Here is a 27802-nt window from a genome sequence, read left to right on the forward strand (position 1 = left end):
GCCTGCAAAACCTTGCGGCCAAATGAGGCATCCGCCGATGCCGTCACATCAATTTTATAGAATTTTGTAAAGGTATGTACCGACGACCAGGTGGCCGCCTTACATACCTGGACCACTGACGCCTGATGGCGAAAGGCCCAGGAAGTACTGAGCGCTCGAGTGGAGTGCGCCCTAACAGGGAACGGAGGACTCTGACCCTTAATAGAATAAGCCTGTACCACCGTTTGTCTAATCCATTTGGCAATGGTTGCGGCAGATGCAGGCAAACCCTTTCTGGGGCCATCCGTGATCACAAAAAGTGAATCCGTCTTACGGAATGATTCCGTAGCTTTCAGGTATACCCTGATTGCCCGAACCACATCTAAGGAATGCAACGCATGTTCCCGATGATGCTTGGGCTGAGGACACAAGGAAGGTAGTACAATATCTTCATTCAGATGAAAATCTGAAACCACCTTAGGAAGAAAAGATGGCTTAGGATGAAGTACTACCTTATCCCTATGAATCACTAGGTATGGGGACTGGCATGATAATGCAGCCAGTTCTGACACCCTGCGAGCAGAAGTAATAGCCACCAAGAAGGCCACCTTCTGGGATAAAGTAAGCAAGGGAATCTCCCTGATGTTTTCAAAAGGAGGTTTCTGTAGAACCGACAAAACCAAATTAAGATCCCAGGGCGGTAAGGGCGCGCGGACTGGAGGAGCCAGGTGCCGCACCCCCTGGATGAAATTCCGCACCAAGGATTTGGTAGCTAACGGCTTCTGAAAGAAGATTGCTAATGCTGAAACTTGACCCTTGATGGTGCTCAAGGCTAGCTTCTGCTCAACCCCTTGTTGCAAAAAGGCCAATATTCGAGACACCGAATAGATACGTGGAGGAAATCCTAAAGATTCGCACCACGCAATATAAGTCTTCCATGTGTGATAATAGACTTTGCTGGAAGTCGCTTTCCTTGCTTTAATAAGGGTAGGAATGACTGAAGTAGACAAACCTCTGTCCTTCAGTACTTGGGTCTCAATGGCCAGGCCATTAAAACCAGCGACTGTAAAGCACGAAGGTAACTTGGTCCTTGAGACCACAGACACTCCCTGAGACGAAGTTCCCACGGAACGTCTGCGACTAGCATGTCCAAGTCGGCCAGGCCGGCTTGAGGAGGCCAGCCTAGAATTTCTAGGACCACTGGCGCTGATTGGATCTGAACCAGGCGTCCCTAGAGCTATCTGGCCCCGACCATCCGAGGAAGTCTGGTCGTTTTCTGTTTCCACACATTTATCAGATACCTGATAGTTATCAGGAAGGGTGATCTTTTCTGGTTGAACCTCAGGGACCGAAGTCACCCGACTAGAGGCTACTTGGCCTACCTGGTCAACCAGATCCGATTCCTGTGAGGTATCGGGACTAATCTTAGGAAAGGATGAAGGAAAAGATCTATTCTGGGAACGGTAACTACCGCTTCCTGTGGTACTTAAATGTTGGAAGGGAAGAATCGCACGGGTAGTAGTGGTTGATGCTCGATCTGATGTCCTGAATACCGGTGAAAACGTCCCCCCACCCTGAAACCGGGTGGGGGCGCACCTTCAGGCTGTGTACTCCTTTGCTTCGGGTTTGGCTGGGTTGGTCCTCTGCTTGTCCGACCAGCCCTTCTTGAATCCTCCTGGAGGAGTCTTGCCTTTCCCGCTAGTACCAGCCGGGCGCCCTTTCTGGGCGGTAAAGAAAGGTCCTCGCTTGTTGCGAGGTCCCTTAGCTTTTGCAGCCTGTGGCAAGAAAGTGCTCTTGCCCCCAGTGGCATCCTTAATGATTTCATCTAGGTTGGCCCCAAATAGACGATTCCCCTGAAAAGGGAGATTGGTCAAGGTCTTTTTGGAACCTAGGTCAGCTGACCAGCATTTTAACCACAGCACACGTCTGAGGATCACTGCTAACTTAGATGCATGCCCTAATAAGGGAGTTGTGTCCAAGGCTGCGTCACAGATAAACCGTAGCCCTTGTATGATCTGTTCCATCAAATCAGATGTCTCCTGGGGAATATCTTTTCCCCTAAGATCTTGGCGTACCATTTTCGCCCATTCCGTAAGTGTCTGGGAAACTAGACCAATAACAATTACTGGTCTAAATGCTGACCCTATCAGAGAAAAGATAGTGCGGGACTCTGCTTCTATCTTTCGATCCACCGGATCCTTAAAGGACGAAGTGTCCTCCACTGGAATAACCGTGGCTTTATTCAGCCTGGAAATAGGCGGATCCACGACTGGTGGTACCGTCCATTTCTTAATGATGGATTCCTCAAACGGATAGCGTCTAGCAATACGCTTGGAAATAGTAAAGGCACGTTTAGAATGCTCCCAGTCTCCTTTAATCTGATTACCAAAACATTTAGGTACCGGAAAAGCCTTCGCCATCTTGATGGGCTTATTAGTACCGAAAGGCCTCTCTGTTTCAGTTGCCTCTGCCGGTAAAGCCTCAAGTTTTAAGGTTTCTTGCACTGCCACAACTAGTGCGTCCACCAATGCTTCTTCCTGAATTATAGCAGGAGAAGAAGCGTCCTCCTCACTGTCTGAGGGGGCTTTACCTGGGATAATAGCCCTTGCAGAGGAACCTGCAACTGCCGTGACCATCTCTGAATCTGAGTCAGAGGTGTCAGATGGTATAGGGGTAGGCGGGGGTCGCTTCCTTGACCCCCGTCCCTGACAGGCCGCCTCCACCCGAGCCACCATAGACTCCAAAATTGCTGTAAATGACTCTATACTCTGTGCACCGGCGGGTCCAGAGGCCCCCTCGAGGGAAACAGGTGGGGGAATATGTGTGGCAGGGTCCATGATAACTCCAGTTACTTCCTGGATAATATAATTCAAAAGAAAAAACTTTTTTTTTTTTTTTTTTTTTTTCTGACCCCCAGCGCCACAAAAAGCCCCTTAGTGTTACCTGCTAGGGATCCCTATCGATCGAGAGAGAGATAGACCCCCAGGCTCACCACTTGATGCTCAGAGTTAAACTGCAACAGCTTACAGCGCTGTCTTGACAAACAGGAAGTCTTTTGGCTGGCTGCCCAGGAAGAAGGGAGGCGGCTCCGCCCCTCTGCACGCCTTCCGGCGCCTCCCCCAAGCTCCACGAGGTGTAGGATCACCTCAAACATGGCCGCCCCCATGCTGGAGACACGAGGCTACGCCAAAATGGCGGCTCGTGCGATCCAGCAAAAAAAATGGCGGCGGCCTGTGCAGACTAGCGGTGTGCTGCAGGGCACACAACACTCTCTCTGCATGGGGATATGGCGTGGTTGGCGGTACCGGCCCTGGCGGACCGCATGGCCGTTCGGGAGGCCTGCTAATAGCTGGAGATCTGATTTGGAAGGCAGTCTACATGTCCGTGGCTTCTGCTGGTAGGTAGCTTATACTTAACCCATAAGATTCCCAGAATGCCACAGATTACATCTTTAAAACATGTATACAATAGATTGTTAGCTCCCAAACCAAGCCTCCTGGCTTTTTGCACACATAAAATCACACTCAAAGTAGGAGGATTTGTGACATGTTATAGGATAGAAAGAACTCTTTCTTACCATACAGAGAGGGGCCCGCGTTCACCACAAAACCCGTCAGGGAAAAAGGGGGAACATACTACTCACCATACCGGAACCAGGCGGGCACCAACTCCTGACAGTACCCCTCTCCACCGGGGCGGGAGGGCTGTCGACCGATACGGACGCCGTGACTCATGGTCTTTGGCGTTTCAGCGAGACGTTTAACTCGCGGGTTCAGTCCTTTTAATGGGACTTTGTCGCGGCCGACCCAGCGCGGAGCTATGGCCTGCACGCGCTCGTAGGCTGAACTGGGGTGACCACCGGATCTCAACATCCAGCCCGTCGCCCAGTTCAGCTTTCTTGCTTGAAGATCTCACAGGAACACTGGAGAAAAAAAGCTGTCTAAAAATCCTTTTAGAAAAAAAATTCTTGCCAGGACCTAAGATCCCAGCAAGGTATCTAGGTCCTTACTCCTAACTAGACAGAAAATAACTGATTTGCTGAGGCAGAGAGAGAGAGGATATACCCTCTGGGACTGCCCCTAGGGTGTGGCCAGAGCTTTTTAATTTCCTGTCTAGTCCTGCTCCTGCGGAGGTAACATAACCCGAAGGTGGTGTATCACCGAGGACTACGTCTGTCGATGAGCGCTAGAGAAAGTAACGTTTTCAACGAGGCCTCCAAAGGCACGAACAGTTACCCGAATTGCAGCTTGTAGTTGTCCTTATTGCAGGATGTTACCCGTACTACATTCCCTCACATGATCCTTAAGTTACGGGAGGATGTATCGTTCTTCCCTATGAGGAGTAAAACACCACATGCAATACAACATCCTCCCTGGTGGGAGCCCACAGCGGGTCCGCCCCCACATAATCTTACCACCAGTGAGGGGTGTAGTGTCATTAAGATGATATGGGACATATGATCACTATGCTGGAGGGTAGCAGTCATTTAGGTTAGTTCAGGTGATGTCAACTATAGTGCACAGGAGACCATCGTCTGTTACTGACGTAAAATCCACAACTAAGGCTCATGAGATCCGTCTGGTGTAGGTGCCCTGGAGCAACAAACAACAAAAACATAAGTGCACTATAGGCTGAGAAGAGGAGGGCATATGAAGGAGTAAGTTCTGGTTGAAATGTCCATAAAGTTCAAGCATGGGCTGATTGCTGGACAATGGAGAAATACTGGCTGTAGAAGGCTGCAGGCTCTGAGGAGAGCTAGAAGGAACTCTATGGAAAACTACAAGAGAGAAAAGAGCAGCGCCATCTAAGTGCAGTATAAAAGATGCGTTTAATAACAGACAAATGCAAACTCACAAGATGGGCATGATAAACCGGCATGTAAAGGGTTCATCCACTCCAGTGGGAGGACGAGAAGCGGGGAGTCTTCGCTGGTTCCGGCTGTACTGGTGGTTCCCAGCACTTCCGTGTACGCGGTGTCCCTTAGTGAAGTGCTGCTAACTTCACTTCCAGGTAGAAGGTGGAGTGGGAGGTGCGCGCTTTCGAAGCATGCGTGCTTCTTCCTCAGGCAATACCTGGAGCATCGGCGGGTCCTCTGCATTCTCGGAGGAATATTCCTCCATGACGGTGCCGTATGTTGACGGCTTACCCGACGTGGAGCACCTGCAGCCAGTTGGGAACTTCAATCGAGTCAGTCTCCATAAACGTGAACAGCGCCTCTAAGTTTCCCGGGGCTCTGAGGGTAAAATAAGAGTGACCCTTGCAGAAGGTGGCTGAAAGGGGGAAACCCCACCTATATGATACCAAGTTGTCTAGCCAGGTCCAGCAGTGGGCGCAGCAAAGCCCTGCATTGGAGAGTAGCTCTGGAGATGTCTGGTAATATCTTGATCGAGGCTCCGTCAAAATCAATAGGCCCAGTGTCCCAGGCTTTACGTGTAACCATCTCCTTATGCCTGTACCTGTGAAATCTACAGATCACATTCCCTAGGTCTGTTGGGATCTGTGGCCTATGGCCCTGTGAATATGGTCAAATTCATGATTCTCTGGGGAAGCGTCTCCAAGAAGCCTGGTGAGGATGGCAGTAACGGTGGCAGACAGGTCCTCGGTGGCCGTTGCCTCAAGAAGGCCCCGAACTCTGATATTTTTCTGTCCTCAATATCCTCCATTTGTAGTTGTAAAGCTATCGCCATGTCCATCTGGGATGCTTGGGAAGTTTCTATGGTGGCGATTCTCTACTCCATTTCGACTATAGTTGCTTCCCCTGTGGAGACTCGGATGACGAGTGTCCGTGCATCCTTTCGGACAGCCTGTGCCTCCTTCCTACGAGTTTCCTTCAGTCTGCCCACAATCACCTCTAGAACAGCCTTACTGGGTAGTGAGCGGTGTAGAGCCCTCAGCTCCTCATTCGCTCACAGTGTCAAAGTAAGAGAGGAAGACAGCTGGATTGTCCGAAAGTGCCTCTGATATAGAGGAGGGAGTAGGCGAGGTAGGCAACTCCCGCATCTCTTTCGCCTCGTGCTGCAGGCCGCATGGCTCCGCCACCTTGCGAGCTGGAGATAAGAGTCTGTGAGGCGGAGAAAAAACACTTGATTTCTCCCTTGATGGTGGTGCAGTCGGGGTTCCCTTTATTCCTGGAGGTGCCCTTTGTCTTTCGCTTCTTGGCTGAGCGCATTCCGTTGCAGTGAGAGCTTGAGAAGCCAGGTTAGGCGAGATAGAGGACGGAGCTCACAGAAAAAGCAGCTTCACCCGGCCATGTCCAGACTAAACCCCTCGTGTTCCTTTAATTTTGAGCAGTGTGTTTGTACATGTTGATTTTCTCTGATACCCTTTTTGAGAACTGGTGCCCAAAACTGAACTGCTTATTCCAGATGAGGTCTTACTAATGTTTTGTACAGGGGTAAAATTATATCCCTTTCTCTGGAGTCCATGCCTCTATTAATAAAAGAAAGGACTTTGCTTGCTTTGGAAACTGCAGCTTGGCATTGCATGCTATTTTTAAGTTTAGGATCTACCAAAACCCCCAGATCCTTCTCCACCATTGATTCCCCCAGTTGTACCCCCCCCCCCTGTATGATGCATGCATCTCCTTAGCCCCCACGTGCATAACTTTACATCTATCAACATTAAACCTCATTTGCCACATGGTCCCCCAATTAGACAGTACACTAACATTGGCTTGTAAATTGGAGACATCTTGTAAGAATCTAATTCCATTGCATAGCTTGGTGTCATCTGCAAAGACTGAAATGATACTTTTAATCCCAGACCCAATATCCTTTATAAAGATATTAAAAAGTAAGGGTCCCAACACTGAACCTTGGCGTACGCCACTGATAACCTTAGACCATTCAGAGTAAGAATAATTAACCACTACTCTGAATTGTTGGGTGCATATTTTAAAAAAAGACGTGCATCATATTTAGATAAAAAGAAAATAATGATCACTTCAAAAAAGGACAGTCAGAGGAATGTGTTGTAAATAATATTGTTCTACTTCCTGTGCTATGAAAAAAGGTTCACTGCAACCACCCAAAAGATACCCCTACTATATATTAACCAATTACCATATATTTACTGGTTTGTACATTCCTTGTATGGTAAATGTCAGAAATGAAGAAAATATGGTGATGTGCCAGGATTCTACCTCACTTGATAAACTATTTTATTTACAGATGTCTTTCCCTTTGTTAAACTCTGACCTCATTAATCAAAGAGAATGTCAATATTTAGAACAGCTGTTGCATTACAAAATAGAATATTCCCTAGCGAAAATACAGATCCTTTAAAAAATGCTGCGCTAGTCCACACATTTCATTCCACATGCCGGACTTATGTATTAGGCAACCATGGCTTCAAATCTGGAACCCTACAAAAGGGCACATGGCTCATAAGTAAGGTTCACAAGAAATACCCTGAAATAACTTAAGCATTTTTTCTAACTTGGGGTACTACAAAAGCAGGAAGTGTATTTTCTTCACAAACAACAAATGATCAACATTTATATTGCTAAATCAACAAAGAGGGAAGTCTCATTTAAGTGAAAAACTGTAAATAACCTTTTCTTCTAGCCAGGGCTTATCCTAATTGTAGAGGATCTCACTTTTACCCGGTATGCACAAAAAAAATAAATCTAAAGACTTTGAATAGTTTTTAGTTAAGAGTGTGGAAGGATAAGATTCCCACTTTTTATGCTATCTGTGCCCTTGCTCAGGTGCTTCACCCTATTCGACCTGGTGTCCACTGTTAAAGGGAAAGAAAACAGGAGATATCGTTTAATGGGTACATCTATGCCAGTGACAACTGTCTAAGATGAAATTTCCCATTAATTTGGGAAGCATTCCTCTCACTTTCCGGTGCGTCTCCGGGACAGGTAGTGAAGGGAAATCTCTATTCAGGGCAGTGCAAGGTCTCTTGTAAGAACAACCCCACCACCCACTTGCCTTCCCCTGACAGTTTTTCCAGTTACGGAGCATGGCATCTTCCCCCAGGATGCCATGCTCAGGCCTGAGTTGCCATTTGCCAGGCCCAAGCACTATCACCTGAGTAAAGCAAGGAAGACAATTAACCCCGTGTACAGAAATATGGGTGCAATTAAATATAGTTTAAAGTTACCCTTTCAAGCAGAGTATTGAACAAGTCAAGGATAATCTTTTATTTACATATTTTGTGTCTTATATGTTGAGCTTTTCCTTAACTGGCATGCTACATAAACAAAAGCAACAGTGCTCTTACCCGCCCTAGTATGTCAAGAGGTAGCTTGGAGTTAATCAGTACCGGCTTCACTTTGTCTCCAGATAGTAAACCATTCACTGGTAATAAGCTATCAAAAATTCCATCAAACTTGGCTTTCTCTTCTGTCTGGTAAGAAAAATAAATACGGCAACAAAAGGGATTAGAAGCTATCCTTAAAAGGGGAACACAGTGGATTTTTATATACTTTTTTCTCTATGAAAAATGTATTTTATATATATATACACACACACACACACATTATATATATATATATATATATATACATACATACATATACACACACACACACACCCATTTACACACACACACACACACACACACACACACATACATATACACACACACATCGCTCAGCATAAACGAGTACACCCCTTTTGAAAAGAGAGCTGTTGCAATATGTCGCCAAATTGTTCATTCCATGCTTACAAGACTTGGTGCTGTCCTTACTAATCATGGAGGTCATACAAAATACTAGATTTTATCGTTTTTGTTGTAGGGCAGAGGTCTTCAAACTATGGCCCTCCAGTTGTTCAGGAACTACACTTCCCATCATGCTTTCCATCATTTACACTTTCAAAATAACAGAAAACAAAAAAATGGTGTCTGCAAAAGTTTGGGCACCCTGCAGAGTTATTATCTTGTACTGCCCCCTTTGGCAAGTATCACAGCTTGTAAATGCTTTTTGTAGCCAGCCAAGAGTCTTTCAATTCTTGTTTGAGGTATCTTTGCCCATTCTTCCTTACAAAAGTCTTCCAGTTCTTTGAGATTTCTGGGCTGTCTGTCACGCACTGCTCTTTTAAGGTCTATCCATAGATTTTCAATTATGTTGAGGTCAGAAGATTGTGAAGGCCATGGCAAAACCTTCAGTTTACGCCTCTTGATGTAATCCCCCATGGATTTCGAAGTGTGTTTAGGATCATTATCCATTTGTAGAAGCAATCCTCTCTTTAACTTCAGCTTTTTCACAGATGGCATCAAGTTACCATCCACAATTAGCTGAAATTTTATTGAATCCATTTTTCCTTCTACTCGTGAGATGTTCCGTGTGCCACTGGCTGCAATACAACCCCAAAGCATGATTGATCCACCCCATGCTTAACAGTTGGACAGAGGTTCTTTTCATTAAATTCTGTGCCCCTTCTTCTCCAAACGTACCTTTGCTCATTCCGGCCAAAAAGTTCAATTTTAACCTCATCGGTCCACAGAACTTGTTTCCAAAATTCATCAGGCTTGTCTATATGTTCATTTGCAAAGTTCAAACGCTGATTTTTGTGGTGAGGACGTAGAAGAGGTTTTCTTCTGATGACTCTTCCATGAAGACCATATTTGTACAAGTATCTCTTTATAGTGGAATAGTGTACCACAACTCCAGTGTCTGCCAGATCTTTCTGGAGGGATCGTGCAGTCAAACGTGGGTTTTGAATTGTTTTTCTCACAATCTTGCGAGCTGTTCTGTCTGATATTTTTCTTGGTCTTCCAGATCTTGCTTTAACTTCCACTGTTCCTGATGACTGCCATTCCTTAATTACATTCCAAACAGAGGATATTGACATCTGAAAACGCCTAACTATCTTCTTATAGCGTTCTCCAGCTTTCAGTTTCAGTTTTCTAGACAACTGCTTAGAAGATACCATGGTGCTGATTGTTGGGGCAAGGTCAGATGAGTCTGGGCATTTAAAACCTTTGAGATTGACATCACCTGGTCTTTCCAGACGATGATTGAGAACAATCCATGACACTGGCAGGTGTCAGCCTTGCAAAGGGGGCAGTGCATGCTATAAATTCTGCAGGGTGCCCAAACTTTTGCAGACGCCATTTTTTGTTTTCTGTCATTTTGAAAGTGTCAGTGATTGAAATAAAATCTAACTTCTGTTGACATATTATAAGAATGTCTAATCTGTAATTTGATGCCTTTTGGAGATTTTTCCATCTTTCCTTGGCTTCTTTATGCACATTAATACAAATTTTTACCTGGGGTGCCCAAACTTTCGATCACCACTGTATGTATGTATGTATGTATGTATGTATGTATGTATGTATGTATATATATATATATATATATATATATATATATATATATATAGTGCCTTGCGAAAGTAGAAAGTATTCAGCCCCCTTGAACTTTTCGACCTTTTGCCACATTTCAGGCTTCAAACAAAGGTATAAAACTGTAATTTTTTGTGAAGAATCAACAACAAGTGGGACACAATCATGAAGTGGAACGAAATACTATGTAGCGCCACCTTTTGCTGCGATTACAGCTGTAAGTCGCTTGGGGTATGTCTCTATCAGTTTTGCACATTGAGAGACTGAACCACCAGCATGTGCTTAATGCGCCGCTATTGCTCGTTCACGATATTGTGAAAATCCACGGGACAAAGAAAAACCTGACCCGACTTCTGGGCTTTGCGGGAGCCGAAGACAACCCGCTTTCCTGGCTGTGTGGGCTCATCATCTTTATGCAATGTCCCCCTTACTGAACAAATCTATTTCCACGCCGCAGCTGAGGAGGACACATCCTCCTCACTGTCTGACTGTGAGAACAGGGATCCCTTGGGGAGGGCAGTGTCCGTGGCAACCGCATCAGGCTCTGAATCAGAGGACTGAGAAGGAATAGGCCCGTTTTTGGATAGCAACTTGTTTCATAACAAGATCCACTTTGGACGCCAGAGTTTCTATGGCTGCAGACAGACACCAGAGAAGGCAATCCAGGTGGGCAGGATGCACAAATAAATTGAGAGGGGAAATTTTCACCTTGGGACTCCATTTTTAGCAAGGCAAAAAAATTGAGTACACTGGTCCTTTAAATTTGCGATTGCAGTCCGCACCGTGCAACAGCTGGAGTCCCCCTTTAAGCTAGCAGGTGTCCTGACAGGAGCTAAGTGTGTCCAAGGAATGTCCAAAGGACTAAATACCCCTTACTGTGGCAGCAACCTGAAGAAGCAACCGCTCTGCAGTCTGTCTTCAGCAAGTGAAACTTCTGGGAGGAAGTGACCAAACAAGCACTAGAGGCCCCACCCGCACCACAGGAAAATGGTGCCCATAGAATGTATATGTCAAGCTCAGGGAAAATGGCTGCCGCCCACACAGCACGGCCTGCCCACACCCAAGATGGCGTCCGAAAATGGCGCCAAACACCCAGGAAGGCAAAAACAATGGCTGCTGCCCTTACACAGATGAAGCCTGATGCCCACACTTAAAATGGCGGCCAAAAACGGCGGCAAACGTTCAGAAACCCAGGGAATGAGGCCACCGCGGGAATCCACTTCAGGGACCCCCCAAGGACAAGGTAACAGCTTCACACAGCCCCCCCCCCCCCAGGCGTTAAGATGCTGCTATAGAGCCCCAGCGGAAGCAGGGAGGGCAGGACCTGTCCTGACAAGCCAGAGGGATCTTTCAGAGGACACAGCCTTGTTATCCCCAGGAGTGGGCCCACATCACCCCCTCAGATTCTATCCCAGGGACACAGGGGGTGTTGCATCACTCACCATACCATGGACCTTGGGGCTCCGCTCTGAGACAGCTCCCCTCCCAGGTTGATGCGACCCAGCAATGCAGGCTCGTCCCCATCCACTGGGGCTCTGTCGCTGCGAGGCCTGGGTGGACCACAACCTGCTCACGCTCATTGGCCAGGCTGGGAGACTATAAGGATCTAGATTATCCAGTGCGAAACCCCAGCCCGGCTGTTGCTTGTAGTTCACCAGGAGGATCCCCCTGACACTAGCTAGCGATAATGAGTAAAGAGAAATAAACCGAAAAATTTTCAAAAGAAAATAAAAACTGAGACCGAAGTCCCAGCAGGGAAACCTAGGTCCTACATCTTCACTAGGCAGCAAGAAACTGATCTCAGAGCACAGTGTGTCTGGGGTAATGTCGTGAGGGACAGCCCCTATAGGCCTGTCAGGTGAAAACTGTGAAAGCTTTTTACTGCCTAGTCTACTACTGTAGATGGCGCATTACCCATTAGAGAAGAAGCATTTAGAGCTGCGTATGTCAGACGTAAGAGAAAACTAAATTTGGGTAAAGCTAATGCAATTTTTTTTTTATACAGTTCTTTAGCTATATTTAATTTTTCTGCTTGATCCCAGAGTACCAATATTCATTGATTAATTATTCAGTTCTGCATTATTCTGGTAATAATGAGATGCATAGATTATCAGATTGTATACACTGTATGTTGTTCACTTCACTATATCCATAAGAAAAAAAAGATATGAGAAATGCAGCCACACCTACAAATCGCAATTGATAATGCAATTATAACTACTTTTATTTAAAAAAGTATAACTAAACAGGTTATTGTGTGGTGGACCAAAAATAAGACTAAAGAGCGCCACTGAACCAGTTCCGGGCACTGATAAAGCCTGTTTAAAATAGGATCCACATTGTAATTTACAGTATATGTAGCTCTTCAATCACATATCCCAAAAAGATTCCTCATTCTATGCTAATGAGCAGAGACATGTAAATCATATCTTTATGCCCCCTGGTCAATTGTACATGCAAAACCACTGTTTTAGTGTACTTATGATGGCCAACATGCCTGAAACAACTGCATGGAGGGATTAATGACTACAATATTCGACGGTTTCTCTGATTTTATATATATACATCTAAATAGATATATATAGATATAGATATCACACACAGTTCTAGATCATGTTGTAGGAAAGCTTGTCTGTACTTTTATTTGAAAAACTCTTCCACACAAAGGTGCAGCTCTAAAAAGTACCATATATTACCATTACTACTCATATGGACTAATTATTTATGCTTTTCTGAACACCATACCAGACCTGGATGTCTGCAAACAAGCAAACTAATGATCACACATTCTGTTGCATTAAGGCCCGTACACACGTACCGATCGTCGGCATACAAACGTCGGTGGACGAAGGATCTGCCGATTGTACGCGTGTTAGTATGGTGCCTCCGACAGATGTCTGCGCACAATCCGGACAAAAGTCTTTCTTGCAAACATGAAAATATTTGTATGCCGACACCAGAACGGACGATTGTTCGCCTGTCAGTACACAATTCGGCCGACAGACCGCAGATTTGCAAGACTGGGCATGCTCAGAAAATAGAAAACACAGGGAAAGTTAACCATTACATGACATCACTTCTGCAGTCGGCGGACAAAATTCTTGTGCTGTCCTTGTGCTGTCTTTGCACTTTTCAGCAGACACCGACATCCCGGGGAGAAAAGAGGAACATTTGTATGCCGACCATCGGTACGTGTGTACGGGGCTTTACTGCCCACGGGTACAAGGCATCTCCTTCACTGATTCAGAAATGCCGCCTTTTCTTGTTTGTGTAAATGGCAAGCTGTCAGTGGCAACTGTTGACTGCTTTGGCCAAGAATCTTCTGTGCGGCTCACAGCCATTGTTTTGCAAGTAAACTGTGGTTGGAGTATATTGTTGTTGAACAGTAACTGCTTACTTTTGCCAGTCAGCATGGTAACAGTTTCATTGTACAGAGAACAGAAAACAATTATTGATTGGCCAGCCAACTGAATGCTGTCTGCTCTTTTAATATACAGTAGCTTCATTTATTTTAAGACAGAATCTTTTACGTTCATGTAGGAGAAGGAAAGGAGTCGTACTCCGGTAGCATTACTATTAAACAATTTTACGCTCTTCCCTTCTCTCTTCTACAGATAAGCGTGCTTAAAATTAATCGTCATAAAAGCTGACTGAGTGGCTGAAGAAGCACATCTAAAGCGGAACAAAGCAATTCTGCATTGCATGCTTTTTGTTATTGCATAGCTAAGGAAGACTATGCAAATTATCCTTTTCAGATTCAACAAACAATTGTAAATCTTAAACTGAAAATGATAACCTATGTAAGGCCATTTTTTAGATAGTTAGGTCCATGACCATCAGTTTTTTGTTTTGTTTCTTCCCCCTAAGGCCCCTTTCACACATACGGTCCGTTCAGTTCATCAGTTCAGTCATGTCAAAATGTATCAGTTTTTCATCAGTTTTTTCATCCATTTTTCATCAGTTTTTTCATCATTTTTTTCATCCGTATGAAAAACGGACCGTTTGTCCGTTTACATCCGTTTTTCGTCCGATCCGTTTTTTTGACGGATGAAAAACAGGGCATTAATCTGCTCCAAAAATGGACATTGATGGAAGCGGATGAAAACGGATGTTAACGGATGATTATCCGCTGTCATCCGTTTTTACATAGAGATGCATTGATGTCCGTTTTTCATCCGTCAACGGATGGATGAAAAACGGACAAAGGGACCGCATGTGCGAAAGGGGCCTAGGCATCATGTTTCCTTTCACTTCCTGTCCAAGAGACACAACATGAAGTAAAAAATCTTTTTAAAGTGATATCCCTCTCTTAGACAGCTGTTCCCATGACAACTTTAATTTGCGATCACCTTGTACAAGAGAAAATTATCACGTAGACCCATAGATGAGGGTCAATCTCCTCAGTACAGTACATACAACTTCAGTGCATGTTATCTGAGCAAAACTTACCCGAACAGACCAAAGACCTTCAACAGGGGGCGGCGTGATCAAAAGCGGACTGCTGGTATCATTCTTCAAAACAAAAAGGAAAATTAAAGTTATTGCACATTATATGCCAAGTTATAGCTGTTCATATTCCCATTTCTGAGGTAACTATATTTACTTTACAAGATCATTCTGTTTGTGGACGCTGCTCTTGCGGAGGGAATGTATGGCTACTGTCTCTTTAGTGTATCTTATTTTCTTTTTCCTTTTGTTTTTAGGGTTCTCTTATGTTTTTTTTTTTATAAACCTACAACATTTTTAATGAAAAACCTATTTGATTAAAAAAATATTTTTAGCATTTTTTTTTTTAAGAACATGTATTAAAAGGACAGCAATAGCAAAAAATATTGTATTTGGTTAACTGCATGTGGTTAACCACTTCAGCTCCAGAAGGTTTTACCCTCTTAATTACCAGGCCATTTTTTGCGATTCGGCACTGCATTATTTTAACAATTGCACGGTCGTGCGGCGCTGTACCCAAAAGCCATTGATGTCCTTTTTTTCCCACAAATAGAGCTTTCTTTTGGTGGTATTTGATCACCTCTGCAGTTTTTAGATTTTGCCCTATAAAACAAAAAAAGGCCGACAATTTGGAAAAAAAAAAAAAAAACATTTGTATTCCGCTACATATTTTTGGTAAAAAAAAATCCCTAAAAGCGTATTTTTATTGGTTTGCACAAAAGTTATCGTGTTTACAAACAATGGGATAGATTTTTGGACTTTTTATTTATTTTTTTGTTTTTCTTAGTGCGGCGATCAGCAATTTTTAGCGGGACAAAATCTGACACTGACACTTTTTGGGGACCAGTAACATTAATACAGTAATCAGTGCTAAATAATATGCACCGTTACTGTATAAATCACACTGGCAGGGAAGGGGTTAAAACTGGAGGTGATCAAGGGGTAAAATATAAGCCTAAACATGCTTGCCAACTGCGGTGGGGGAGGGTTCTGTGAAAGGCACATAGAGATCGGTGTTTTAGCTTAGTGGAAACACACAATCTCACTGTGCCTGTGTGACAGGCTCTCCTGCAGTTTCTGTGAAGATCGCCGGAGGCCGGTGGCGACCGCTCCTCCGGCGGTCTGGTCACAGCGGGGCGTGGCTCCGGAGGCGCCAAAAACCGTGTGCACATAATCATAGATCTACGTGATTATGTGCAGCCGAGCCGCCTTGCCGCAGTAAATCTGCGGGGGGCGGTCGGCAAGTGGTTAATGCCTGCAATTGTTTCATATGCTTTTATTTATTTTGAATCTACATTTACGCGCATAACAAGCTATAATGTGGCAGTTACAGGGGTTGGGACAAACTTTAAATATATATTAAGGGCTTTTATTCTTATGCTTTACACATTTTTTCCAAATAAAAAACTATTGCTGTAACTGTCTGAAAATTGTTAGCTGGTTCTAAGATAACTCGCCTATACAATTTTCTGTCTGCTATAGGTTTCAAACCATCTGTGATAATTTTGTCAAATTTCGATTTAGTTTTAGTCATAGTCTTTGGACTAAAATGCCATTTTAGTCATCTGAATTGTTTTAGTTTAATTTTAGTCGACTAAAATCTCCACTACATTTTAGTCGACTAAAACCTAATAGGTTTAGTTAAATTGTGATGCATGATTTAAGTATTTCTCCAGAATTTCCAAACTCATATACTTCTGGAGTAAAAATCTAACAGTGTGGGGATTAGGTAGTAAATGGGAGTGAAGGAGTGCACAGGGCAGAGAACTGGTCTGGGGAGGCTGTTATTTTACACATTGCTTAGCACTGCTACCTTGCTGGGAGGGGAAAAACACTAACCATGTGGTTTGCAAGGCATTGTTCCAGAACTCCCAGGCAGACATTAAGAGCCAGCGTCTCTCAGACGATACAGCTTGTCAGGGGGCTGAGGCTTTAACAGACAGGCAGAGCTCCATGGAAAGCAGACATTCAGGTGGGTAAACCTCCCTCCCTCGCATTTTTAGTTCCGTTTCCATTCGTTGGCGAAAACTGGAACTGATTTTCATCATAGTTTGTCAACTTACTTAATTCAAATGTTATTTTCGTTTCGTTTTCGTCACTGAAAACATGCAGCTGACGAAAAGTATGACAAAAATATTTTTATCAAAAAAATTAACACTGCAAACTGTTTCAATATTTCCTAGAAATATACAAAGTTCTTAATATGAAAATATTTTGTTCTCCAAATTAAGAATTACAGCTCACAACTCCCTCCTATTGAATTTTTACACAGTTTGAAATGAAATGCCACAAGGACCTTCACAGCCCAGAATTGATTTCACCATTACATGTCACGGTTGTACTCTCTCTTCCTCTGGGACTCCCCTCACATACAAGTACAGTATGTTGCGAAATGGGAAAAATGACCTATATGGCACACTACAGGAGGAGATATAGCAAAAGCTCTGATCTGGATGACTACTAAGTTTTGCTTCCAAAATATGAACACTTTAAAACAGCCAACTTTAAAGCAGAACTCCAGCAATAAAAATAGCCTATTAAAAGCTAAAACAACAAATTCTGCTTTGGCTGCAATATTCATCTATAATCCAGTGATTTTTTTTTTTTTTTTGCAGTACTTTTCTCCTCTGGCCAGCATCATTCAACCCACGTCGTTCTGGACATGCCCCAGTCTGACTGGAAAGTGGAAGGAGAAGCAGCACAGCGATGAGCTCATCTCTCCGTCACTCTGCTTTCCCTTCCTATCAGCACATAAACCCATTGGCTCCTTATACTTCTTTCTTCCCCCTACACCTGCTATACAGGGACTGCAAGATGTTGAAACCAGATCGAATTCAGTCACTTACACTAAATGTGTTTAAGCATTATTATGTATTAATATTTACAGAGCTACATTAGCTGTGTCTTTTATACTCGCCTTGAGATCAGCCCTAAAGCCTAACGTCACCCAAAAGAGGAAGTTACAAATTTATATGTATAAGTCAGTGACTTAAACCTGAAGCAAAAACATCAGCATCATAGCCAGGCAACAGTAGGTCACATATTTCTCTCATGATAAGTTTATTTCTATTCTTGTTATAGCAATAAACATAATGACCATATAAATTAATTTAACCTGCAACTGCATGTAACAAACAGCAATCTAACGAAAAGAAAACCAAAAAATCCCTAACATTTTTGTGCCACATGCTAAACAGAAGAAAATCACTACTGTCCAAATGTGCAGGGGGAGGGTAGAGATTACATAATAAGGTGTCTAAGCTAGTTCTATCTCAACCGGTGTCATTGCCCAAGCAACCAATCAGCTTCTTTTATTATTTCCACATAACTTTGAAGATAAAACTTTAAAAGCCAATTGGCTGTTCTCCAGTTAAAACAATTTGTCTCGGACACTTTTTATAAATTTCCCCCAGTGCCCAAATGGCTGGCAAATAATTGGATTTTTCCCACAGCTTACCCGTAAAATCCTTTGCTTGGAGTATATCACGGGACACAGAGTAGCCATAATAATTACTATCTGGGTTATACGCCACTTATAGGTGAATGGACACTGGCAACCAAACAGACAGGAAGTCCCCCTCTTTATATCCCCTCCCATACAGAAAGTACCTCAGTTTTGTAGCAAGCAATAAAAATCCCACAAAAGGAGAGGGACCTCTGTGTCTCATGATGTACTCCAAGAAAAGGATTTTACAGGTAAGCTGTGGGAAAAATCCAGTTTTCTTTATCATACATCACGGGACACAGAGCAGCCATAATAATTACTATCTGGGACGTTCCAAAGCAATGAACTTGAGGGGAAGGGGGCACTAAATACGTAAAAAAAGCCAAAAGATTGAAGAGATCTATATAGCTGCCTGCAGCACACTGCGGCCAAATGCAGAATCCTCCCGAGTCCTAAAATCCATCTGATAGAATCTAGTGAATGTATGTACTGAAGACCAAGTAGCGGCCCTGCAAATCTGAGCCAGAGAAGCTTGATGGCGAACTTAACAAGAAGCACCTACTGCTTCTGGTAGAGTGTGCCTTTACCAGAAAAGGTGGAACCTTCCCCTTAAAACAATACGCCTGGATAATGACCTGGCAAATCCACTGAGATATTGTAGACCTAGATGCTGCCAGCCCTTTCCTGAGCCCTTCTGGCAGCCCAAACAAAAGGTCGGTCTTCCGAATCTGACCTGACATCTTCAAATAGACCTTAAATGCACGTACTACATTGAGAGAATATAACAACTTTTCCTCTGCCGTTTGAGGATTTGGAAAGGAAGGAAGGTAGTAAAATGTCCTTATTTGAATGAAAAGCGTACGCCACCTTGGGCAAAAACCCTGGGTGTGGACGTAGAATCACCCTATCTTGGTGTAAGATCAAAAATGGCTCCTTACAAGAAAGAGCCGCTAACTCTGATACTCTTCTAGCTGAAGTTACTGCAACCAAAAAGACTAACTTTCTGGTCAAAAGAACCAGAGGAATATGCCGAAAGGGCTCAGAAGGCTGTTTCTGTAGAACCGCCAGGACCAAATTTAAATCCCAAGGACACAACGGTGGCTTAACTGGTGGAAGCATACATAGCACCCCTTGTATAAAGGCTCGGACCAAGGAATGCGAAGCAATTGGTCTTTGAAAAAAGACTGACAAGGCTGAGGTGCCTAAGGCTAGCTTCATATCTACCCCTACTTGCAAGGCGGCTGGAATTCTCCCGATGATATATTTACGGGGATGCCACTTCCTGGCCTCGCACCAAGAAATGTAAGACTTCCAGACTCTGTAATAAATGCCCCTAGAGAATGGTTTCCTAGCGTTTATCACAGTAGAGACTGCAGGACCAGATATACCCCGCTCTATCAAAATCCAAGCTTCAATAGCCAAACCGTCAAATTTAGAGATTGTAAAACAGGGTGGAATATCGGACCCTGAGAGAGCAGGTCCGGACGCACTGGGAGAACCCATGGCCTTCCCACCACCAACCTTAGAATGTGCGCATAACAAATCCTCCTAGGCCAAGCTGGAGCCACCAGGATTACTGGTTTCCCTTCTTCCTGAATCCTGTGCAGAAGTCGTGGCAGCAGCTGAATCGGGGGAAAGGCATAGATCTGGGAGAACTGCTCCCAGAGAGCCACCAAGGCATCCAACTCTGACTGGGAGCTGATTCCTGGTCCTGGACACAAATTTGTCCAACTTGTTGTTGAACCTGGATGTCAACAGATCTATGTCCGGGACCTCCCATCGTTGACAAATTAATACAAAGATCTCGGGACGTAAGGACCATTCCCCTGGAAACATCTGCTGGTGACTCAGAAAATCTGCCTGCCAGTTCTCTATTCCTCGGTTGAAAACTGCCGACAGGCATGGAATAAATTTCTCTGCCCAGGATAGGATGTGACCCACTTCCCTCTGGGCTGTCTGACTCCTGGTGCCCCCCGATGGTTGAAACAGGCCACAGCCATGGCACTGTCGGATTGTACCCTGACAAGGCAACCCCGAAGTCTGGGAGTCCAGTACCTTAATGCCCGATAAACCGCTCGGATTTCCAGGATATTGATGGGGAAGCTACTTTCTAATCAGGACTATGTCCCTTGGACAGTGGCTTCCTCCAGAACTGCTCCTCAGCCAGAGAGACTGTCATCTGTAGTCACCACCTTCCAGACTACTGGAAGAAAGGATTTCCCGCTCTCCAAATTCCTGGCTACCAACCTAGACGCTGACGTACCCTCGGTACTAGAGACATGCGACAATCTAAGGCCCTGATCTTTTGGCTCCAGGCTGACAGAATATTGTTCTGTAAAGGTCTGGCATGGAATTGGGCATAAGGAACTGCTTCGAATGAGGACACCATATTCCCTAGCAACCTCATACAAAGTGTACAGAGGGATACTTTTTGCCACTTACGATTCGAAACAAGATCCTTCAGGGCTATAACCCAGACATTTTAAGAACTGAACTACCCGGAACACATTCTGGCTTAGAATAGAAGCCAACTGGTCTAAAAGTAATAGATCGTCCAGGTGTCCTACCACTGCTATCCCTTGAGACCTTACAATAGCCAATACTGGAGCTGGGGTTTTTGTGAACACTTGAGAAGTCGTGGCTAGCCCGAAGGGAAAGGCCGCAAACTGAAAATGACAATCTTCCACCGCAAAACCTTTGATGGGTTAGAAAAATTGGCACGTGAAGGTATGTATCCTTGATGTCTATGGATGCTAGAAATTCTCCTCCTTGAAAAGAGGCCATGACTGAGAGAACTGACTCCATTAGGAATGTGCGAATGTTTACGAACTAGTTCAGGGCTTTGAGATCCAGAATAGGTCTCACATCTCCGATTTGGTTTGGGGACTACAAAAAAGTTAGAGTAAAAACCCCTGAATTTCTCGTCGTCCAGAACTTCTGTAATCACCGCTTGAGACCTCAGATGGTCTTCTTTTTAGAGTATATGCAGGTATGTTAGACCTTACAAACCAAGGATGAGAAAAAACCCCAAATTCTAGTTTGTACCCCTGCAAGACAGGAAATAACCCAGTTGTCCTGAATCATTTCCACCCAGGCCTCCGGGAACTGTAGCAGCCTTACGCCCCACCAGACTGAGTGGGGGCGTTCCATCACAAGGTAGATTTAGAGCTAGGCTTGGTAGGCCTCTTGGCCCAGGGTTTCTTCTGCTCTTGACCTGAAGGCTTGGCTCTAGATCCAGATGGCTGAGGCTGCCGCAACTGCCTGGTATTAGAAGTACTGGAGTCTGAGTGTTCGAAACCTTAAAAGAAGGAAGTTTACTTCTCCTCTTAACTGGTAGAAGCGCACTCTTCCCCCTGAAAATCTTTTTGATATATTTGTATATTTGTCAAGCTCATCACCAAATAGGCGCTCCCCATGAAAGGAAAAGCCAGCTAGCAATTTTTTTACATGGTAATTCTGCAGACCAACTTTTAGCCACAGGATTCTGCACATATGAGCAGACAGAAGAGCAAACCATGACATTTGCTGTATGGAGTACTTAAGAGCATCTACTGCAAAACACAAAGCCTGAGGTAAATCTGCTAAGTCTTCAGCAGACTCTCCCTGAGAAGGAACACTCCTGGACACCCGTTTAATACAGTCTTTCAAAGATTGACGAACTCCTATAGCCGCAACTGCCGGTTGTATTGCAGACCCTGCAATACCAAAGGAAGCTTTCAAAGATTCCAATTTTTTATCAGCTGGATCTTTAAAAACCTGGGCATTATCTACAGGACAGGTTAAATTTCTGTTTTACTTTTCTTGTTAATTTTTCCTCCATAGGATACAACAAAAGAAAACCTTTTGGGAGGAATAAAAATCCTATCAGGATGATCCCAAATCGGCCTACACTATCTGCTCTAAAAGTGGAGGCCTAAGTAAGTGAAACTAACTAAGTAACTAACTAAGTAAGGGAAATAATTCATTAAGGCTAAAGATGTGTTTGGAAGTCTGGATGGTTCTAAATGTGTTCTGGTAGTTATGTTATTGTTCTTTATCCAATTTAAAGTGCAACCAGTGTGTAACTCGAATAAAATTATGATAATACCATTAAATTAACATTTTTGGTAAAATTCAAATAATTTAAAATATTCGGATGCAAACAGTGTGCATGATAGGTGACTTGTTGTGAAAACAAATAATATACGAGTGACACTGGTGGTGGTGCTGTGAAATAATAATAATAATGGCATTAATAAAAGTTCATAAAATATTTATAAAACATATGCAATAAAAAGATGTATCCACAACGTTAATTGTGCAACAAGTGAGAATAGTCCGTGAAAATAAATTAGTTCTTCAAGGTGATTTTGTGCTCCAAATGTGCTCTTAATAAAATAAGCAATCTCTGCCTCTTACCAGATGGCTTTAGGTCGCCAGGACCTAAATCGCTTTTGATCCCTTTATAGGATGTATCAGTCCTGCACCGAACTCCTCCACTCCTCTTTCTGGATCTCACTCAGGTGTATATAGCCGAGGCTACCTAATGACGCGAGATTGAGACGCGAAATGCATTGTGGTCCTTATGGATACCCGGAAACACAAGAGATCCAGCGACGTCATATCCTTACTGCTTGAAGCGCACGCCGCAGCTGCTACCATGCTACCAGGGCTGTAGAGGAGTCTCTGGACAAACAAACAGAGCACCAGAAACAGACCCTTTTACATACAAACAGCGGTTTCACCTAGTGCCAGGAAAGGTACTACTTCTTGTAAGCAGCCATTTCTTATTTTTACATTTATTTTAAAAAATAGAAAAAAAGGTATTATACTATATTTGGCTTCCCCACTATTTTTCCTATATACACCTGAGTGAGATCCAGAAAGAGGAGTGGAGGAGTTCGGTGTAGGACTGATCCATCCTATAAAGGGATCAAAAGCGATTTAGGTCCTGGCGACCTAAAGCCATCTGGTAAGAGGCAGAGATTGCTTATTTTATTAAGAGCACATTTGGAGCACAAAATCACCTTGAAGAACTCATTTATTTTCACGGACTATTCTCACTTGTTGCACAATTAACGTTGTGGATACATCTTTTTATTGCATATGTTTTATAAATATTTTATGAATTTTTATTAATAGCATTATTATTATTTCACAGCACCACCACCACCAGTGTCACTCATATATTATTTGTTTTCACAACAAGTCACCTATTATGCACACTGTTTGTGTCCAAAACAGTGCCTTGCGAAAGTATTCAGCCCCCATGAACTTTGCGACCGTTTGCCACATTTCAGGCTTCAAACAAAGATATAAAACTGGGACTTTTTGAGAAGAAACAACAAGTGGGACACAATCATGAAGTGAAACGAAATTTATTGGATATTTCAAACTTTGTTAACAAATAAAAAACTGAAAAATTGGACGTGCAAAATTATTCAGCCCCCTAAGTTAATACTTTGTAGCGCCACCTTTTGCTGCGATTACAGCTGTAAGTCGCTTGGGGTATGTCTCTATCAGTTTTGCACATCGAGAGACTGACATTTTGCCCATTCCTCCTTGCAAAACAGCTCAAGCTAAGTGAGGTTGGATGGAGAGCGTTTGTGAACAGCAGTTTTCAGTTCTTTCCACAGATTCTCGATTGGATTCAGGTCTGGACTTTGACTTGGCCATTCTAACACCTGGATATGTTTATTTGTGAACCATTCCATTGTAGATTTTGCTTTATGTTTTGGATCATTGTCTTGTTGGAAGACAAATCTCCATCCCAGTCTCAGGTCTTTTGCAGACTCCATCAGGTTTTCTTCCAGAATGGTCCTGTATTTGGCTCCATCCATCTTCCCATCAATTTTTTTTTTAAATCAGATAATTTTTATTAGAAAAACTTTTTCATTACACACAACAGAAAAACTAAAAGGAGACACATCCAGTACAGTGCATCCCTGCCGGGTAGTAATAACACATGACAGTAAACAGTAATAATTGACACTGGTTCGATTTATAGACAAATTGTCCCAACCCCAGAGAAAACACAAATGCATCGTAACAGTGCCCTCAATCGGGTCTATGACCAGCAGAGCATCTTTATAACCGGCCCCATCACATATGGAATACACAACTGGACAAAAAGGAAGAAAAAAGAGGAGAGAGAAGAAAGAAGAGGAACACAGAGGAAGGAAAATAAGAAAAATAGTAATCAATGGTGCAAACTCCGTGCATCAGGGGGGGGGGGGCAGCAGAAGTATATCTTCCCGTCAATTTTAACCATCTTCCCTGTCCCTGCTAAAGAAAAGCAGGCCCAAACCATGATGTTGCCACCACCATGTTTGAAAGTGGGGATGGTGAGTTCAGGGTGATGAGCTGTGTTGCTTTTACGCCAAACATAACGTTTTGCATTGTTGCCAAAAAGTTCGATTTTGGTTTCATCTGACCAGAGCACCTTCTTCCACATGTTTGGTGTGTCTCCCAGGTGGCTTGTGGCAAACTTTAAACAACACTTTTTATGGATATCTTTAAGAAATGGCTTTCTTCTTGCCACTCTTCCATAATGGCCAGATTTGTGCAGTATACGACTGATTGTTGTCCTATGGACAGAGTCTCCCACCTCAGCTGTAGATCTCTGCAGTTCATCCAGAGTGATCATGGGCCTCTTGGCTGCATCTCTGATCAGTCTTCTCCTTGTATGAGCTGAAAGTTTAGAGGGACGGCCAGGTCTTCGTAGATTTGCAGTGGTCTGATACTCCTTCCATTTCAATATTATCGCTTGCACAGTGCTCCTTGGGATGTTTAAAGCTTGGGAAATCTTTTTGTATCCAAATCCGGCTTTAAACTTCTCCACAACAGTATCTCGGACCTGCCTGGTGTGTTCCTTGTTCTTCATGATGCTCTCTGCGCTTTAAACTGACCTCTGAGACTATCACAGTGCAGGTGCATTTATATGGAGACTTGATTACACAAAGGTGGATTCTATTTATCATCCTTAGTCATTTAGGTCAACATTGGATCATTCAGAGATCCTCACTGAACTTCTGGAGAGAGTTTGCTGCACTGAAAGTAAAGGGGCTGAATCATTTTGCACGCCCAATTTTTTATTTGTTAACAGAGTTTGAAATATCCAATAAATTTTGTTCCACTTCATGATTGTGTCCCACTTGTTGTTGATTCTTCACAAAAAAAAATACAGTTTTATATCTTTATGTTTGAAGCCTGAAATGTGGCAAAAGGTCGCAGAGTTCAAGGGGGCCGAATACTTTCGCAAGGCACTGTATTTTAAATTATTTGAATTTTACCAAAAATGTTCATTTAATGGTATTATCATAATTTTATTTGAGTTACACACTGGTTGCACTTTAAATTGGATAAAGAACACTAACATAACTACCAGAACACATTTAAAACCATCCAGACTTCCAAACTCATCTTTAGACTTAATGAATTAATTCCCATTAACCCATACCATTGCCAGCGCCTTTTTTTCATTGATATTAACCTGTAATTTTTTGGGGTGACTCACCACAAAAATAAAAAAGGGCAGCAGGTATCCTGAATTCATTTAGGATTAATCCATATACAAAAAGAACCAGACGCCTTCACCCTGATAAGAAATAAGTAAGGGAAAGGCCTAAGAATTTTGAGGAGGGCGTAACGAGCCTAATGAGGAAAAAGGCTTCAGAAATTTCTAAGGGACGTAATTTAAATCCAGACCGGACCATTTCAGCGAAAGATTGAATTAACAATCTCTGGGATTGAGAGGCCGAGAACGGCTCCTCAGACCCTGACTCCCCAGAAGCGGAATCCTCTGTTTTTGTCTTCTTCTAAGCCATTTACAGCTACTTCTTCCACATCCTCTGCCCAATCCTGAACTAAAACTGGGAGGGGGCTTACCTGCGAGAGCTCTCTGTCTCTGGCTAGAGCTTGGGGGGTATGGGCCCAGGGAATCCAATCACGCCAGCCCCTTCAGCTTCCTTTGTGCTTCTTTCCTCCCTCCTTCCTTCCCTCTTGTGCTTTTCTCCTCTACACCCTGTGGTTCCTGCCCCTTCCCCCTACTCTCACATATGTATGTATCCTCACTTTCTTCCCAAGTCTGGGGTCTTCTGTAACTTATACTCAACTGCTTGTTAATTCCCCGACTAACTCCATGGTTAGGAGTCGTGGTTTCTTGCTCCTGTTCTGTACAGGAGCCCGTCCGTCGGTACTACCCTGGTACCTGACACTCACAAGTTTTGTATAACTGAGGTTGTTTACTTATGCCCAAATCCATCAGCCCTTGTTCCATTTGATATGTCAATTACTATGCACGTCTGGGAGGTGTTTGACCCCACCTTTCTGGTCCAGTTGACCATGTTCATCCTCCAACCAATGTAATCTTTTTGACGAAACAATGTTTATGATGTTGTCAGATTGCACTCATTGTCTCATTTTTTCCTGATGTGCCTTAACTCCGTTTATATTGCAACCTCTTCTTAAATAAAGAAATTGTGACACTGAAGCAATCATGCCAGCTTCTGTCTCAGTCAAGTAGGCTGAGACAGAAGCACTAGATGTGGCTACTATGTCTGACAACCGTAATGGCTCAGCTCTCAGGGAAGCTTAACACAGAGAATGCACGGTTCGGATCTTCCAATCCTGACGGCGGCATACTTGTGTCCTTTCCCCCAATCCTTTTCAGGGAGGACATTGCTCCAGACAAGAAAACTTGAGGTAATTGCTTTAGTGTAATCAAAGCTTGTGCCAAGCTGTAAAAGCTTATCACACACAGCACAGTTATCCCAAAGTAACAGAATTTGTCAGTGCTTGTAAACATTCACGCACAGCGAATCACACACCCAGCGGCAGCTGCTTGTGTCCCATCCAGCTTCTGACAATAGCTCACACCGTCGTTCTTCATTAAAAATATGAAGAGCTTCTCCAACCATGACCATCACCTCTAAGACACTGGCGAGAAAAAACTGAGGTACTTACTGTATGGGAGGGGTTATATAGAGGGGGACTTCCTGTCTTTTTGATGGCCAGTGTCCATTCACCTATAGGTGGCATATAACCCAGTTAGTAATTATTATGGCTGCTCAGTGTACCGTGATGTACGATAAAGAAAAGCTCTTTATCATGGTCATGAGAAGCAATCTTAGAACACAGCAAAGTCATCTCCAAATAAATGGGGTTCAAAATAATACAACTTATCTACTTCTGGACCGGAATATTTTCCCCCTTAATGACCAGGACATTTTTTGGGATTCGGCACTGCGTTACCCGGTCGTGCGACGATGTACCCAAATAAAATTGATGGCCTTTTTTTCCACACAAATAGCTTTAGTTTGGTGTTGCGCTTTAAACAAAAACAAAGCAATAATTCTAAAAATAAAAAAACAATATGTTTCACTATATAACATTCCCAATAAAAAAAATTTCAAAATCAAATTTTTTCATAATTTTAGGCCAAGTTGTAGTCTGCTACATATTTTTGGTAAAAAAAACTCCCAATAAGCGTATTTTGATTGGTTTGCGCAAAAGTTATCACGTCTACAAACTAGGGGAAAGATTTATGTCATTCTAATTTATTTTTTTACTAGTTATGACGGCGAACCCCAATTTTTAGCGGGACTGCGACACTGCGGCAGACAGATCGGACATCTAACCTTTTTGACACTTTTAGGG

The 27802-nt window shown here is 43.4% G+C and overlaps 1 protein-coding gene across 4 annotated transcripts in view; it reads right to left on the reverse strand.

The window, feature by feature from the left end:
- EPS15L1 (epidermal growth factor receptor pathway substrate 15 like 1) overlaps nt 1-27802 on the reverse strand; it is a 354413-nt gene that overhangs the window by 260899 nt on the left and 65712 nt on the right. For all 4 annotated transcript variants that reach the window (XM_082248118.1, XM_082248120.1, XM_082248119.1 and 1 more), the window contains exons 6-7: nt 14725-14787; nt 8209-8334 (exon numbers count right to left, since the gene is read on the reverse strand). In XM_082248118.1, coding sequence (XP_082104244.1) covers nt 8209-8334; nt 14725-14787 — 189 coding nt within the window. The remainder of the gene's footprint in view (nt 1-8208; nt 8335-14724; nt 14788-27802) is intronic.

The sequence above is a fragment of the Pelophylax lessonae genome (assembly GCF_965119305.1).
Source record: "Pelophylax lessonae genome assembly, chromosome: 1".
Taxonomy (NCBI): Eukaryota; Metazoa; Chordata; class Amphibia; order Anura; family Ranidae; genus Pelophylax; species Pelophylax lessonae.